Consider the following 17,375-nt stretch of genomic DNA (forward strand, 5'->3'; position numbering starts at 1 on the left):
AAAGCAATCCGGAGAGGAGCTGGGAGTAAAAATAGCAGCTGTGGTTCAAAGGAATTAAACACAGGCCAGGAGAAATGTGGCAAATCCTGGCTGGAGCTGAGCGGCTTCGTTCCCACCTTGGCTGCCACGATCTCGTTGCAGGCACACACGTACATCAGGCCCCTCTGCACGTTCTGTGCACGTGAGATTTTCCCATTTTCTTTGGAAAAACACCTCGAAGAGAGGCAAAATACAAATGTGAGGTATCTGCAGAGAACGAGGACAGAGGCGGGAGGGAAAAAAAATGAGAGCTGTGCACGAATGCACGCGGGTTGTTGGAGAAATCGAGGCCTCCGCGCGCAAACTTTGCAGCTCTGATGTTTGATCATCAAGGAAAACGGAGACTCGGTGCTGGCCTAACGCTTCTGCAGGTTTTTAGCAATAAAAAAAATGCCAAAAGGCTTCCAGGTAAGAGCTCAGGCTCCCACGTTCCTGGGTCTGTTGTCCTGGTCTCAGCCTTTCGGGCAGGACACGGCTGCACTTCCTCCTGGGGCTCCGGTACCGCATTCATCTCCGGCTCTTGGCAGGCGTAGGGGCAGATTAAAAACATGCAGCGTTTACACAAAGTGTTCTCGTGATACGGGAGCTGAAAACAGCACTTCGAGTACTTCCCAGCTCCCCTTTGAAAGAGCAGGAACAGACCGGGCACCGAGTTCCCCTGGAGATACCGAATCCCGAAGGGGACGGCAGCGAGGCAGTGCCAGCAGGGTTCCCGAAATCAGAAGCAGCTCAAAGGGTATTGTCTAGAAGGCAAAAAAAAAAAAAAAAAAAAGGAAGAAAACAAAGAAAACATCCAGCACAAGAGCACTTCGTGGCCTCGTAAGAGCAGGGAATACTGACGTGAAGTGACAAAAGCATGAAGAGAAAGAGCACGCGGTTCCAGAAAGCAACAGGGCATCTTTCAGGGCTTAGCTTTGGGCATCTTTCAGGGCTTGGTTTTGTTCCAATGAGCTGCTCGAGTCCTTTTTAAATCCTGAAGACTTCAATATTTCGGGATCACGAGCAGGGTTAATCTCAAAAGGAGCACTCGAGCTTCGAGCCAACACGATAGCCCCACACCTCGCTCCATTTCTGTTCTTTTAGTGTGCACATTTCCCTTTTCCTGCCTTTTTTCTGCCTTTTTCCCTTTCCTCTCTTGCTAGAAGCAGCCACCCAGCACCAAGGTCACCAGGAATCCACGCAGCAAAGCCCAGGTGGTGCCAGAAACACCAGAAAGCCACAGGCTGTGATGAAGCCCTGGAAACTCTTGCTGTGACTGCTCTTTTCCCAGATCCAAGGTTGATTTGCGCTGCCAGGAGAGCGCTGTCCCTGGGGTGGCATCGTTTAACAGACCACAGCGATAATTACCAGCCTGAGGAGGAGAGGAAATAAATGCCACGCGTGTTTTAGGAGGCGATCCAAGACGGCCAGCGTGGCTTCACCGAGGGGAAGTCGTGCCTGATCAACGTGGTGGCCTCTTGTGGAGTGACTGCATCAGTCAACAAGGGAAAACTGAGTGATATCGTCTACCTGGACCTCTGTCAAGCTTTTGAAACGGTCCCACGTGCCATCCTGGTCTCCAAATTGGAGATATGGCTCGACGAGTGGGCCAGTCAGTGGGTAAGGAGTTGGTTTGAAGGCTGCCCCCACAGTGGTGGTTGATGGCTCCGTGTCCAGGTGGAGGCTGGTGACGAAAGGTGTCCCTCAGGGCTCTGTCCTGATCGATGACACAGATGAGGGGAGCGAGGGCATCCTCAGGAGCTCTTCAGATGGCACCAAGCTGAGTGGGGAAGTCGATATCAAAAAGGAAGAGCATCCAGAGGGACCTGGACAGGCTGAAGAAGCGGCCCCACGTGAAACAAATGAGGTTCAACAAGGCCAAGTGCAAGGTGCTGCAGCTGGGCTGGGGAAATCCCAGACTTGAGCACAGACTGGGAGAAGAACTGATTGAGAACAGCCCCGTGGGGAAGGATTTGGGGGTTCTGGGGGAAGAAAAAGCTCAACACAAGCCAGCAGTGAGTGCCTGCAGCCCAGAAGGGGAACTGTGTCCTGGGCTGTGTCACCAGAGGGGTGGCAGCAGGGCAGGGAGGGGATTGTCCCCCTTTGTGTGGCCCCATTTGGAGTCCTGCATCCGTGGTTTGGAGCCCCCAGCACCAGAAGGATGTGGGGCTGTTAGAGGGGGTCCAGAGGAAGCCACGAGGATGCTGCAGGGACTGGAGTCCCTCTGCTGAGAGAGTTGGGGGTGCTCAGCCTGGAGAAGAGAAGGCTCTGGGGTGACCTCACTGTGGCCTTTCAATGCTTAAAGGGGGCTGATAAAGATGAGGAGCAACTTTTTGCTCGTTCAGATAATGACAGGACAAGGGAGAATGGTTTTAAGGTAAAAAAAGGGGAGATGTAGATCAGAGGTTTGAGGCAATTCTGCACTCAGAGGGTGGCGAGGCCCTGGCACAGGTTGCCCAGAGGAGCTGGGGGCGCTCAGGGCCAGGTTGGACGAGGCCCTGAGGAATTTCATCTAGTGGGTGGCATCCCTGCCCACAGCAGGGGGGGGGTGAAACTGGCTGGGTTTTAAGGTCCCGTCCGCCCCAAACCATTCTGTGATGGTGATATTCGAGAAGGGAGCTGTGGATGGGACAAAGGGAGCTGAAATTCAGCAGCAGAGCCACCGCACAAAGACTCCTGGAGAAACCAAAGCACCCTCGGAGGCAAGGACGAGCACCACTCCTCGAGGGTTTAAGAACAGCTCTGCACCACCACACGCCCAGAATCCGCTTTTCAACCCTTTTTCTGCTCAGCTTTGCCAGGCACGCTTTGGCAAAGGACACCGAGTTGCGCCGGGCTAAGTTTTCACCTACCTCACTCTCAGAGCCACGCTGGGAATAAAAGCAACTTGGAGAGGTTAGAAAGCCACTATTAGCACTCATTTTTTTTTCCAGAAGCTCTGGAACACACGGGTACGCTGCCAGCCACTGTGTTATTTGCTGCAAAAAAGCCAACGCCGTGTTTAAGGCTGCATGAAGGATTTCCAAGACTGAAAGAAGATTTTTTTTTAGCCCGCAGACCTGGAGGAAACAAGGAAAGCCGCAAGGACAGCGTTTCTGCTTTAAGCTTCATCATAAAAGCGTTAATTGATTGAAGGAAAAAGTGCTGGATTCTACGCTTTATCCATCCCAGGGACTGAGACAGCTGATGTGAACTCCGCACGGCGCCGCAGCAGCGGGATCTGGGCGCTGCTGAGAACAGAAGGGCTGCGAGCAAGCTACACGCATGCTCTGGGCGACCTTTCAGCCTGTTTCTGGGCTCTTCCACCCCTGAAATCCTTCACTTCCCCCCATCTTTACAGATCAGGGACTCCCACGTCAAATTCCTCCCCGTAACTCTGACCCCAAGCTAAGCAGAGCTGAAGCTGGCCGAGGGTTGGGACGCTCGCGCTCCCCTGGAACGAGTCCCAGCTGACCAGGGAGAGAAAAAGATCTCGTTTCGCTTTTTCTTGTCTCATTTTTGAGCTTGTTTTGCACCCAGCGCTGCTCCCAGGACTCAGCAGGGCTGAGGACCCGTCCTGAAGCTATCAGCACCGCCCAAAAACCAGCAGGGAACACCAAGTGTGCCTGGAGAAACGCGAATCAGAGCGGCCCAGAGGAAGGGGCCGAGACGTCGCTGGGCCCTGGATGTCCCGATAAGCCGGGCTGGGGCAGCCGAAATGGGAACCAGACAAAGAAAAACAAACCTTTTCCTGCAGCTGGCTGGGAGCTTGCCCGGGTCCTAGAGCTCCCCAGCAGCTCTCCACCATCTCCTGATCCAGCACCGACTGTTTATTCGCCCCGAAACCTAAGCTGCACGAGGTTCTGCCCAAAAGGCAACCCCCTAGAGCAAGAGGCAGCCTCCTGGGGAGCTCAGCACGAGCTGCAGGGGCTTTTAGCTGCATAAACAGGGACTCACAGCACAGCAGGAGCACGCCAGAGGGTCTGATGAGTCTGGAATAAGGTTACTGGGAAGAAAGTTGGCTTTTCTGCATTAAACCAGCGGTCTTTGTTTCAAATTCATGCAGGGAGAACATCAGGAGAAAAAAAAATAATAAAGGAATAACAAAAACCTTTTTCCCCTGAGAATTATCCGCAGCCAGCTCACGTTTAAGGCTGCCAACGTGAGAGTGCCCCGATCTGCACCTCTTCATGGCACTCGAGGAGAGGAGAGGGGAAAGTGACCGGCACCAAGTTGCAGATTGTGACTTCAGGCTTCATTTTAGGAGGTTCACAGAGAATTTCAGAGCTGACTCGAGAGGAAGCAGGAACTGGTTAGAGCTGCAGCAACACCGCGTCACTGCTCCTCTGTGCACACTTGTGGTTCAGTTCAGGTTTCACCAGAAAAAGAAAGGTAAAGGATGGTGTGAGAGCAGCCTTGCTTTCCCAGAAGGCACAGTTTGCTTTCAGAACGAGAGGGTTTACTCCTCCCAGATTTTAAATAGACGGCACCCGTAGCTCAGCAGCCTATTTTAAGCGAGCAGCCAGCACTTATCAGCTCCAAATCAGGATGTTGATATTGGAAGGGACCCATCTCGTCCATCCCGTACAGTCGAGTTCCCACATCTTTCTCCCCAAGTCTGGTTTTTTCCATTCTTCAGGGTCCTCTGGTGGCTGAAGCCACGAGCACACCCTTCTGAGAAACGCCGCGTCACCGAGTCACCAGCTCTTATTTCAGGAGCCACAGTGGAAACGTTGACTCCTCACGTACCTGCTCCAGTTTTTCAAGCAATATCAGCTGTTTTATTCACAGCTCGAGCGACTGGGGAAGGTTGGTCCTAGAAAAGGTTGGTCCTAGAAGATACCTGAGTTAAATCACCACCACTCGAGGACAAAGGCAGGATGGATGCAGCTTTAAGAACCTTTCTTTATCAAGCTTCCTATTTGCTCTAGAAATAGAAACAAGCCCGACCAGCCAAGCCAGCTACAATTACTCTGGTGATGGCTCCTCGCTTTTACGTTCTTCCACATATGCATCACCTACCCCAAGTGAACAAAGGCTTCAGCTCCTGCCTTTATTTCCATCCACTCCTGGACGAGAGGTCCCAGCAGCTAGGTGAACCCCGAGATCATGATCGTGCACTGCAGCCTCTGCTCTCCACACTACACAAATCATTTTGTACAAGCAGTCTCCACCATTACATCGTTATCTCAAGGCTGGAAGGGACCTCGGAAGATCTCCAACCCCACTCACGCCTTACCCATGAACAGATTTATCAAAAAAAGCACGTGGAAGACTTCTTCAGTACACAAACGTGCAACGAAACCAGATTTCCACCCCCTAGCCCTTCAGCCAGGAGCCCAAACTTCTTCTCCACTCAACACTTGAGCGGTTTATTTCGAAGTCTATGGTAAAAAAATGTTTTGCAGACTTAAAGAGCAACTTCACCTGCACCAGCGCTGCAAGCAGCGACGCCTCCCCCGCACGAGCAACAAGATTTGGAGTGAAAAAGTGCGAATTGGTTACCTATAGACGGGGATTTGAAAGGGTATTTATCAGGAAGGTCGACTCTAACTTTCCATACTCCACCTTCATAGGGTGCTGCAAGGAAAGAAACGCAGGTATTAGACACACTTGGTAGCTCAGGAGAGAATAAATAGCACTACAGCATTAAGCAAAACACATCTCTGGAAGAATACTTAGCCCCAGCAGGGGGTAAGATTTCACATCAAACCTCCTACAGTAAAAGCTTTTTTCCTCTACTGCCTCACAAGAAGTACTTGATTTAACTGATGCTGCAGAAAACCTCTGCACAAAGGCCCCGGAGCCTTATTCAAGGCAGAGCTCAGAATTTTCTACTTACCTTCAGAGATGTCACTAAATGAAGGCGTGCTGGAGACCTGACTCGTGACCTCGTCACCAGAAAAGCCATCTTAATGGCCAAGCCCACAAAAAATTCAGATGGTGAGGACGCAAAGCTCACGAGCCAGGTCTAGAAGAGCTGAGGATCGACAGGAGCAGTGCTTAAGACCCCAGCAGAGGGCTTGGTGGTCAGGAAAGGCAGCAAATATCCAGCTCTGCTCAGCTTCAATCATCGTGGTTGACTCGTGTTAATGCCCACGGTTGGGTTTCCTCTTGCCCTCTCGAGGGCTGACCTCTTGGACCGCCACCCTTTGAGGTTTTACCCCCAGTTGGATGTGCTCATCCCTTCCTTGGCTCCAGGAGAAGGTGTCATTACATTATTCCCCCCCAGGAATTATTAGTTTGCCTTTAGGGAGGGCTGGGTTGCGTACTTACTTCCTTGTGGTCCGTAAAACTTCACGACAAATTCGTTGAGTCCTCCTAGGATCGTGACTTCGTGTTTGCTCTCGATACTGAGAAATCAAGTCAAGGAAAACGTTTCATCCGCGAAACAAAGCTCTTACTCAGAGCCAGGTAAGCTGTTAAAAGCCCGTGACGCCACACTGTGTAGAACCAGGTATTCAAAGCACCCTGCACCTTGCAATTTGCACATCCTGACACATCGAAGCGACATCCGCGCCACCAAACCACCACGATGACGTTACCAAGAGGCAATTCAACGCCCCGAGGATCCCTGCCCCTGCGTTGAGCAACCTCCAGTTAGCACTGCTGCCTCCCTCGGAGCAGAAAGTCGCTCTTTTTCCTCACATTTCATGTTTTTTCTCCTGCCCCGATGAGAGGAGCAAACCGCAAGGCACGAGGTTTTTGTTTCAAGCAAGGCACAGCTGAGACAACGAGCGGCGATATTTCGGCACCCAAACTTGAAGGGTTCTACTGTGAATCAGGGTTAATGGGTTGGGAATAACATCCTACAGCAATTACCTGTAATCAGTAATCGTAACGTGAACTGCGAGGGAAGCATCAGGAAAACAGAGGAAGAAATCAAAGATTTTCTCCCATCTGAGCTTCAAATTGCTGCAGCTCCGCACCCCTGAGGCCACCCTGCTTTGAGAAGAGGGCGAGAGCACAGGGTTGAACAACAAATGCTTAAATTCTTTGTAGCAAGCTTGGCAGAAACCCCTGGACTAAAAGGAACCGAAGCCAGGTCCCCCTTCCACAACCACGATTCTGCCCCCTGATGCAAAGAAGTTTCCTTGCTGCTCAAGGCACAGATTTTGGGCAGAAATTTGGACTTCGCAGCAGTAATTCTGATGCTCCTCCATCTGCGTGGCACCAAGCAACACACTCACACCTCCCTGAGCCACCAGAAGGTAAATGCTTGGGACTTACCCCCAGGAACAAAGCTCTCGGTGTAATTACCATCTCTGGAGCCTGCTTAGGATGCATCACACAACAAAAAGAGAATCCAAATTCAGGAGGAGCAAATCAGCCTGGCAGCCTGTACTCGTGTGCAGGAGATCCACGTCCCAGCCGCAGGGTCCAGCAGGGTTTGTGACAGCTCCTCGAGCACAACGGAGATCGGGGAGGTTTTCCCACAGTGCCAGCTTCAAAAGGGTTTGGATACAGAAATATTTTTCCCCACTCGTTCTCAATGAGAGGAGGGAGAAGCTTGGAGCAGTTTGGTTTGGCTCAGCAGCTTTCTCCTGCTTCAGCACAAGCTGCTCTGCCCTGGAGTTCAAACAGCAAGGCACCCACTGCTGGCTGTCACCTCCAGTGACACATTTAGCAGATTTCTCTGCTAAAAGCCAGGCTTTGCTTCGTCCCTGAAGCTTTGGGGAGAAGAGCTTAGAAGCTTGCTTCAGACCTGGCGTTAAGGGACACTCACCGCATCTCCTCACATCACCCAGCACCACGGCAGGACGTTTTAAATACAGGCTCCACCGAGTTTGAGCTCCTTTGAAAAGAAAAAACAAGCACTGGAGAACCATTCCCCACTCAGACAGGGGCTCGACACCAACCCCTTGTGTGTGATGATGCCCCGGAGCGAGACGTTTAACACTCAGAGCATGTTAACACTCAGAGCAGCTTTGCAGCTCGGCTGACACACGAATGGTTTTCCTCAGGACTCAATCAAGAGCCACTTAATAAAAAGCAGCTCTCCGAGCTGCAGGCTGCACGAGTTGAGGCTGGCCATAAATAAAATTGGAGTTTTCTGCACTCAGACCCAAGTCCAAGTGCTCCCAAATTAAAAAAAAAGCAATTAGTAAGCGGTGCGGTGCTGTATTTGATGGTTCTCCCTGTCGTGACAAAGACCTCAGATCCCTATTAAAAGAGAAGAGTGAGTTATATCCATACAAGGAACATGGATTGGGATGCAAATGTGGTTTGGGAGGAACCAAACTATTTATCAGCATGCATAGGCAACCTCAGAGCAAGGTGAACTTCAGAATAAAGCCCTCCCATCAACACAGAAGCCTAGAAAAACACGAGCAGAAGGGATGAAGGTCTTCAGAACCATTCCCTTGGTGCACACAATCCCCAGGAAACATTTAATGCATGAGCCAGGGCTTCAGGATGACTCGAGGCAGACCTGAAGGCTTCCTCATCTCCCCTGTTGCTATAAAGCTATAAACTGGACCTAGGAAATGTCTAAAAGCAGAGGGGAAAAGTGCTGGGGAACAGCAGAAAGCTCCTCCATGAGGGCAATGCTTCTTGGGGTCAAGAATCTGCCCCAACTGTTGGCTCAGATCAGATGGATTTATTTTTTTTCTCCGTAGGGTGAAAGCCTTACAAGCAAATCCCAAATGAATCCTGCTCCAAACACGCCAGTGATCGATCCAAGAGAGCTGGATCCAAGAGATCTGTCACCGTGGAGATGTGCAGGGCTTCAGGAAACCACAGGACACAACAAAAACCCCTCACCTGCATTTGGAGCGTGAGGGGCCAGGTGCCAGATCCCACAGCAAGCCCAGGTAGCTCCCAGGGAGTCAAATACTTTGAAACTTCAAACCAAGTACAGCCTCAGGAAGATCCAATTAAAAAAGATCGATAATTTGGAGCAAAACATCCACAACCCAGGGCTCTTCAGGTCGGTGAGGAATCCGGGCACGAACACAGAGCTCATCAGAAGTGATGGAAGTATTTAGTGGCACCCCAAGCCACGTCTCCCAGGATAGCTGTGCCTGCCTCCAGGATTTTCCCCTACCTCTTCCAACAGGTCCCGATGCAATTCTGTGCAGAAAACGCTCCCGTGCCCGTGGTATTTAAGGGGAAGCCCACAAACCCCTCACCTTTTTTTTGGCACAGTCAGAGCACAAACCAGGAGAAAGCAGCAAAACCTGGAGGCAAATCGGGTGCTGTTTCCGACGGATAAGGACTTCAAAAGCAGTCCCACATCACGACCACAGGAACCAGGAGGGAGTCCTGAGGACCCGGAGATAAATTATCGCAGTCCCAAGGCTATTAGGAGAATTTTCACAGCAGCAAGCGTCAAAACTGTCTGGATGATGATACGGAAAGCAGAATTTTGAATGATCAGATCAGAAGGGGTTGCTAGGAGAGAGACAGGAGGGAATTTTTGCTGCAGCTGATTGCAGGCGCCCTATATAGGGCCTGAAACGTGCTCCCTATTAGCATGACAGTGACATCCAGAGGCCCCAATCAAGATCAAGGCCCTATTGTTCTGAGTTGAGCTCGTAGGAAATTGTTTCTTCAGCCAGAAGAAAAAGTGATCCGCAGCGTTTTGCCCATTCTGCTTTGGGACAAAAAAAAAAACCCACACCAAAACACACAAAACCTTTCAATTCTGCCCAACCAAGGCAAAAATAAACCGGCCGCTGTGGATTCGCCTCTTGTAGGGTCAAGTTCCCATTCCCTCATCCTCCCACGTGGCCCCACAGAGGGCCACCCACTGCTGCAGGCTTGAAGGGACAAAAAAATCTGTTAGGGTACGACAGCATGCCCAGATCTCCCAAAATCCCAGGTGAACATCGTGGCCAACAGATGGTCTGTTTGTTTGTAGGGCTGTTTTTTTTTTCCTGGCAAACATTTAGCCTTAAAACAGATCTCCTCCATTATTTTTCCTTGAAATTAATATAAATTATGAGCTTGGGCAAGTCGGTTTTCCAGCTAAAAATATTTCGCTGAAGATATTTTTGCAAGCCTGGTGATACAAGTGGCCGCGAGCACCCAGCCACAAAGAAGGAGACAGGGGAAAAAGCTGAAAAGCCTCAGGGAAAAATAAAATTGTGCGTTTATCTGCGTGCATCTCGGTTTGAGTCTCACCAGAAAGCAAGTTCCTGCCTTCTAAGGATCCCTGCCACGTGTTGTATTACTCACAGAAACTCCTCTACAGCTCCTCTTCCAGATGAAGAACCTGAGCAGAGAAACTTCTTGAGAATTCAGGGCAAACCACGCTCGCCTTATTAAAATCCACCGGTTTTCCCCCAAGCTCGTTATTCCCATTGCCACGGGGCTCAGCTCTGCTCCCAGCTCTCCCTGAAGTGCCAGGAACACGGATGCTGTTTGCTGAGTTTACCACCTCGTGCAGGTTCTGGCAGGACCAAACTCCCAGCGATCCGACAGCAGGAACCTGTGCTGGGTTTTACTGGGTTTTATTTTGGACATGGCAGGCAAGCCCGCTTTCCTGTTCGAAATTCAGTTTTTCTTCAAAAAAAACCCTCGCTCGCTGCTCCTCCACCCGATTTTAAGCCAGCTGAGATGAGAAATCAGACAAGAAAGAATATTTTTAAGTCATTCTGCACACGCCCTCCACGGTTTCATGTCAAGGATGGCAAATTTCCCCGAGACAAACACCCTGGTAACCAGAAACCCTGTCAAAAAGCCCTTCCCTAGCACAGCCACGTGTACCGAGAGCCACACCGGGGGTACCATCGGGGGCTCGGGGAGAAGGAGGCTGTAAATCCAGCGAGCCCTCTGGTCTGGCTTTGCTTTCTTTGGAGCTCTTGATGATTTCTGTCTGGCTGCCGTGCACTGAGCCTCGTGCCAAGAAGCTGGAGCACCGAGGATGAGGTAGAAGGCGAAGAAAAGGCAGCTTTCTTCCCCCAGCAGACAGAAAAGTCTCTGCTATCGACTGATTTAGAAGCTAAGCAACATTTTTCCTATAAAGAGGACGCTCCAGGCTTCAAAACTGGTCTTCTCCCACCAGCAAGGTGCACCTCCTACCTTGTTGGGAGGAGTGACGCCGTTCTCTTCCTCCAGGAGATCCAGCAGCTCGTTGTCCCCCTGGTGCTGCTCCCTCAAAAAGCTCCGGCTCGTTTAGGAACAGAGAGCAGACAGATGGGCATTTTTGCCTCCCGATGTGCATCGAGCAGAGCTCTGCCTGAGAAATAATTCAGTTTTGGTGCTCCACGTGCTGCTGCTCAGCCCCTGGAGCAGTGCGTCAGAAGGAAAAGGCTTGAAATCACTCAAAACTGACCTGAGAAAGGTCGTTGAGGTGCTCCAAGAGAAAGGTGGGGATTCGTCAAGGTGAGAAGCTGATACATGGGATTTTTAAATACGAAGGGAAAGGACCAGACTTGAAAGGACCAGATTTCTCTGGAGATATTCAAGGCCCGTTTGGACGCCTACCTGGGCAGCCTGATCTAAGGAACCTGCTTTGGCAGAGGGTTTGGACCCGATGATCTCTCGAGGTCCCTTCCAATCCCTTCAATTCTGTGATTCTGTAATGAAAGGCGGTCAGAATGAAGTTGTGATCAAGATAATTTGATGCTACGGCACGGCCGTAACACAACAGCGACGTCCCCTCCACCCAAAAAAAGAGAATTTAAGGGCAATTAGTCCAGAACTGCTGCTTGGAGAGGCAAAAAGCCCATGAAATGCACTCGTGTCCCTCTGCACCCTCTGGCCAAACGCTCAAACCTCCCAGAAGAGTGAGGACAAGGCAGGAACAGGGTGGAAAGCATCGGGTACCGAGCACGCTGACATTTCCAGCTGGCCACAGGGGAAACCTGTGGCTGGAAGCCCCGAAGACGCCGGCAGCGTTAGCTTGCAGGGCCACGCATCTGCCTCTGAGCTGAGCCATCAGATCTGTTTGCACTGCTCCGGCTCCCATCAGGAGAAGTTTGTTACCATGGCGATTGCGCTTACTGGTGGGAACCAAGTATTTAATGCAGGAATAATCAAACTTCTCAAACGAGCGAGAAATTTCAAGTGCATTTCAAGTGAAAGAGCAGGAAAAAAAAAAAAAAAAACAAAACACCACCAGCAGCATTTCTTTTTTCCAGTTGGGTTCAGTGCAGTCGATTTCCTCTCTCTGCGAGAATTCAAGAAGCAAAAAAAGAAGCTTCTGAAAGTGAAACCAGGGCTGTAAAACCACAGAATTGAGAGCTTGGCTCCAAACTGTGCTACACCTGACGCCGAGCGTGAGATTTAACCGTGCTGCGAAGGGGCTGTGCCCCACAGAGCATTTCTCAGCAACGTGCTGGGTCCAGAACACTTCATGGTGCTCCCGCAGGTGGATGCTTCACTTGGAGTAAAAGATGTCCTCGGGAAGCCTAAGACTTTTCCCTCAAATGAATTTTGGGATTCCTGCAGGCTTTGCTGACTCGCTTCTTCGCTCTAAGGAAGCTCCACAGTTATTTAGGAAGCGTGAGGACATCCAGACACCTCAGTGGCAGCAACAGGGAACTCAAAACCCTCGGGGCACGGCTTCTTTGTGGGCACAGGCACAGAGGAGCTGAGCAGCTGGGCTCCTGCACGGGCTTTCGGTTATGAGAGCGCCAGAAATCTCAAGTTCTTCATTTTGAACACGACGAAGAGCTTCACGAGGGGAAGGAGAAAGAGTCAACGTGGATATTTTCATTCTGGTACATCCAGAATTAGGTTGTGTTGAACAGAAGATGCTTTGGCACCGAGCAGTTGCTAGTTCTGGGAACGGAGTCCCCATCCTTTGCTCCCCTTCCTTGCCTTCGAGGGATGCTCCTTCAGGCCAGAGAGACTCCCCGAGGGCACGCAGAGAGCTGCAGCAGCTCGAGCTACATCCTAACGCCGAATTTAAAGGGTGTTAAAGGAGTCCTGCAAGTTGTTTCAGTACACACTGCACACCGGGATGCCTCTTCCTCAAAAATCCTGAAGCCCTCGCTAACAGAGGCACCGCACAAACACGCTCGAGCTTGAACTGTTCAAACACCGGGGCTGGGTGGAGGAACAACGACCCCAGAAGTCCTGTCCAGGACTTTGCGTACAACACAGAGCTCCCTGCAGCCCTCCAGGAGCACAGCTCGGTGCTATTTTGTTCTACAGCCCCAGCAGAGGTGAGACTGAGACCGGGAAAGGCTGGTTCAGGGTGAAAAGCCTGGCAGCACACCAAGAACCGCTGCGGGTGATAAGCAGATGCGAGGGGAGCGAGATGGGCAGCTGCTCGGGCTGCCTTTGTGACAGGTACAAAGGGGTTGGTTGGGAAACAGGACTGGGAAAAGATGCTGTGGGGCACCTACTGAGATGTGCTGCTGGATCTTACGAGCTGGATCTGTGGGAGAGCCTCGTGGAAGAGCCTGCGTTGCTGATCCTTTGCCAGAAACCCAAGAGCTGGGGCAGAGACCTGAAACATCAGAGCAGGAACACGAGAATGAGCGGCTCCGCAGGCACCTCTCGCACCAGGGACACTGAGGCACCTACAGCAGGGCGCTGTTTTGGGGTTCCTAATAACCCTAAAACAACCCTAAAACATCGTGGAAATACCCCACGGTGCAGCACTAGCTCACATCCACGTGTTTTTTTTTTAAATTTGTAAATATTCAAATATTTTAGTATTTGAAATATTGAAATATTTGAAATATTGAATATTTGTCATATTGAAATTTGTAAATATTCAATATTCTTCAGAATCAAGACTGCAACAACCACGCGAAATGCCAGCTAGAGCAAGCTGTGCTTCAACTCTAAATAAACTCAGAGCCCAGATCAAGCATCGAAGTGGGCAATGCCAGGGAAAATTGAGCAGTGCCAGTCCCTGTGAAGCTTCATCTTTAAGCATTCAACATTTAGTGTGCTGGGCTCACACGCTTAACGTCCTACATCCTGGGGCTGAGCTGTCACCCACCCGTTTCCTGCACCTACCATGAAGGCAGAAAGGTCTCTCAAAGATATTTTGGGAATTATTTGTCCCTCTGAAGAACAGGACACGAGTTACATTCGTTTCTTACAGAATACTTTGCCATTAGAGCAAAAAGCTCCTGCAGTTCTGAGAGTGCCTCAAAAAGGGTTTTAAGCTGCCAGGCCTCAAAAAAAAGAAAAAAAAATCCAAAAAACTTCACAACAAGCCTCAGAAACAACCAGCGTTTCTACAGCGTGGGTGCAGGAAGCAAGAGCAAACAAACTGGGGATGAGAACAGTTCCCTTGACCTCGGGTGACACAGGGTAAAGCTGCTGGGTGGCTTCAAGCCAGACCTGCAGAAACGCGCGATGCCCTTCCCCACGCAGGTGGTTTCAGGGCAGGTCGCACCCCGAGGCACCTGGGGATTTCTGAGCCTTGCAAACCACTAGAAATGTGGTTTTTTTTCCTTTTTTTCCCCAAGAAGGAGGCGCATTCTGCTCTTCCTCAGCCGCTGGGGCTCAGCAGACGACGCAGGCTGCTCGCTAGCAGGAGGAAATCCTCAGGATGAACAGCACCACGCAGCAATTACTTACACAGAGGGGCTTACACCGACAGGTTCGTTAACACAACGCTCATTAAGAAGCCTGTTGATACCACGTCCACACCAGGCAGGCACAGATCTGAAGTCAGAGACCAGGGCAGAACGCCTGCTGGAATTCAGGTGCAAAAATAAGGATTTAGAAATCAGGTGCAAAAATAAGGAGCGGATTTGTTCCTCGCCTGTGCCCCAGCAAGGAGCCCCCCCACGACTCCTGGAGGGATCACATTTACTTCTCCCCATCCCGGTTTTGTTAGGAAAGGACGTCTTAGAAGAACAGCTCGGGTGGGATTTTCCACACCGAGCTTTGTTTTGTTGTTTTAAGCCCCAAAGGACGGAGGGAGAGCTGCCTTACAGCAGGCCTGGCCCCGTTATGACAACCACAGGCACGGTTTCCAACACAGACCGAACCCTGTTTGCCCTCAAAGCAACGCAGGAAGAAGTCATTTAGGGATGAGCACCTTTCAAACCTCCCTTGCACGCAGCAGTCGGAGCCTACAGACGCTGTTCTCTTTCTTTCTGGGTCATCTGCAGTCCGAAAGGTGAAAAAAAAACAAACAAAATGCACCAAAGCAGGAAGCCAGCTCGGTTGGGCTGAAAGAAAAGCTGTAAAAGAAAAGGTGTAGGGCTTGAAAGAAAAGGTGTAGGGCTTCCCGTGGATGACAGCTTGGTACACAGATCCTACAACCACCCCACATGCCACTGTCACCCCTGCTAAATGACTTACCCCTCGTATCCTTACTGTGTGGGGTATCCAGCGCTTCCTCTGGAGATCCCCAACCTGGATCCCACGTCCCAGACACACAAAGTGTGCAGGGCAAGCAGTTTGGCCTCTGCTTTATTCCCTTCACCCCTTTTGGCCACCTGTACGTGCTGGGTTCCTTTATAAGACGGGCTCAGCTTCCTGCGCCTGGCCTGGGAGCTGGAGCCGAGCTCAGGTCCCCAAAAATCCCAGCAGACGCGCTCCCAAGGCTGAGCTCGGGGTCTGTGCACACCATTTCCCACCCCTCAGAGCCACTAACGGCCACCACGGCGTGGCCTTGCTGCTTAATGAGCAAACCACCTGCAAAAAGTTCATTTATCACCCCTGGAAGTTTAAAGAATCAAAAATCGCCAGCCAGGCTCGGCGATTCCGCTTGCATCCGGCTCCGAGTTCGGGAGCCAGAAGCGAAATCGAAACGCTCACCTTTTAAAAAAAAAAAAAAAAAAAAAAAAAAGGTTTTTAAAATCCTGGAGCTCTTCTGAGGAAGAATTTAATCCTTTGGCCTTTCCCAAAGGATTAACCGTGCAGGATTTTCCTGGAGTTTTAAGGTAGAAGGCGACATTGTGTTCGAGAGGAAGGCATGAAAAGAGCCGGACCTGGAGACGAACAATGATCCCCCCACGAGCTTCCTCGTGCAACGGAAAGGCGAGCGTCAGGGCTGGGGCAGAAAGGTTGCCAAGGAAGAAGCTTGAACAAAGCCTTCGGGGCTTTGTTCGGGGCTGGGAATGCAGCAGCAGGCCCCAGCTCGCCAGCCACGGACAAAAATTCACCGAGGCAGAGCCGGAGACAGCCCTCGCCCTAGGCCGGTGGCCACGCGGCGTTGAATCCTCCAAAATACCTGCTGGATTTTGCAGGCCAGGCTTTTGTGCAAGAAGAAAGAGACAACGAGGTCGTCCAGGCTGTGTCCCGAGTGCTGTGGCTGCTTCTGTCCCGGTGGTGAAGGCTCCACGAAGAAAACTCAACCTCGCAGGGGGCATCCGAGCTGCTCTGGCGCACGCGGCGCCACCACAATGGGAGGAAGGGGAAAAAAAATCTTTAAAAATAAGAAATGCAACAACGTGAAGACTAAAAAAACAGGGAACACGCAGTCCTCGGTGCCCCGACCCGGTGGTTTCCTCCGAAACAACCTCGCCGAGCCCCAGGGGCAGACCAGGAACGTTCCCTGGAAGGGTTTGGAAGGAGCTCTCAGGGCCGATAACCTCGAAGCCCTTGGAAAAGGTTCCTGGAGCTTCCCCCCCTGCCAAAGTCCGAAGTCCTTCCCCAGAAGGGGAGCAGAACAGGGCGAGTTTGTGTTTGCTCAGGTCAGGAGCAGCTCCATCTCCCGGCCCCTCTTGCTTCCGAGCCAAGAGCTTGCTCTAGTCCATCAGAAGGGGCTTAATTAGCCCCTTCTCGCTCGGTCCCCTAACGAGAGGCCCACCGGCAGAGCCCAGGGGACCCTCCGACAAATTAAGCAGCCCAATTAACGCCCGCGTGTTTCTGCTAGCCGGGGGGGACACGAACTGGCCTCCAGCTACTCCTGCGGGGACAGCGATACCTCAGATTTATGACGTGGCTCAGGAAAAAAAAAAAAGCAGCAGGCAACTTGAAACTGAATTTTGCGACCGAGTTTCGCATCCAGAGCCACGATTCGAGCCAGGCCACCGGTGGGCCACTGCTGGTCCGGAGAGAGAAGGCAGAAACTGTGTGTAATTAGTTAAATCCAGCCAAAAAAAGAAGATTCCTTGACATCGTCTGGTCGGGTCACCCTCAGAGCAGGGAGAGTTAATTAACGCAGCTCGGTCGTTAGCGGCGCAGCTGCCTGGGGAGGGGGATTTTGTCCCCGAGTTCGAAGCGCCTCCTCTTTCAGAAATGAGCTGAAACAACAAAAAAAAAGCACCCAAAGCTCACAGGAGGCAGCACAAAAAGCCGAGCAGCGACCTCTGCCAGATGCTCCCAATTCCAGGTGACCCCCGGCAGAGCCTTCCAAAGCCAAACACGCCTCCAATAAATCAGAATTAAGGCGACTCGACGCGCTCTAAACCACTTTTTATAACACACTTAATCCGCAGAAACCCCCCAATTAAGCAGCAAACAATCAGCATCCCGAAACAACCAAGGAAAAAAAAAAAATAAATCAAGAC

General features: G+C 51.2%; 1 protein-coding gene across 1 annotated transcript in view; it reads right to left on the bottom strand.

The window, feature by feature from the left end:
• UBE2H (ubiquitin conjugating enzyme E2 H) overlaps positions 1-17,375 on the bottom strand; it is a 42,770-nt gene that overhangs the window by 14,903 nt on the left and 10,492 nt on the right. Inside the window, exons 2-3 of the mRNA XM_032195984.1 lie at positions 6,274-6,350; positions 5,503-5,577 (exon numbers count right to left, since the gene is read on the bottom strand). Of these exons, the coding sequence (XP_032051875.1) occupies positions 5,503-5,577; positions 6,274-6,350 (152 nt within the window). The remainder of the gene's footprint in view (positions 1-5,502; positions 5,578-6,273; positions 6,351-17,375) is intronic.

This window comes from Aythya fuligula, chromosome 1 (assembly GCF_009819795.1).
Source record: "Aythya fuligula isolate bAytFul2 chromosome 1, bAytFul2.pri, whole genome shotgun sequence".
Lineage (NCBI taxonomy): Eukaryota > Metazoa > Chordata > Aves > Anseriformes > Anatidae > Aythya > Aythya fuligula.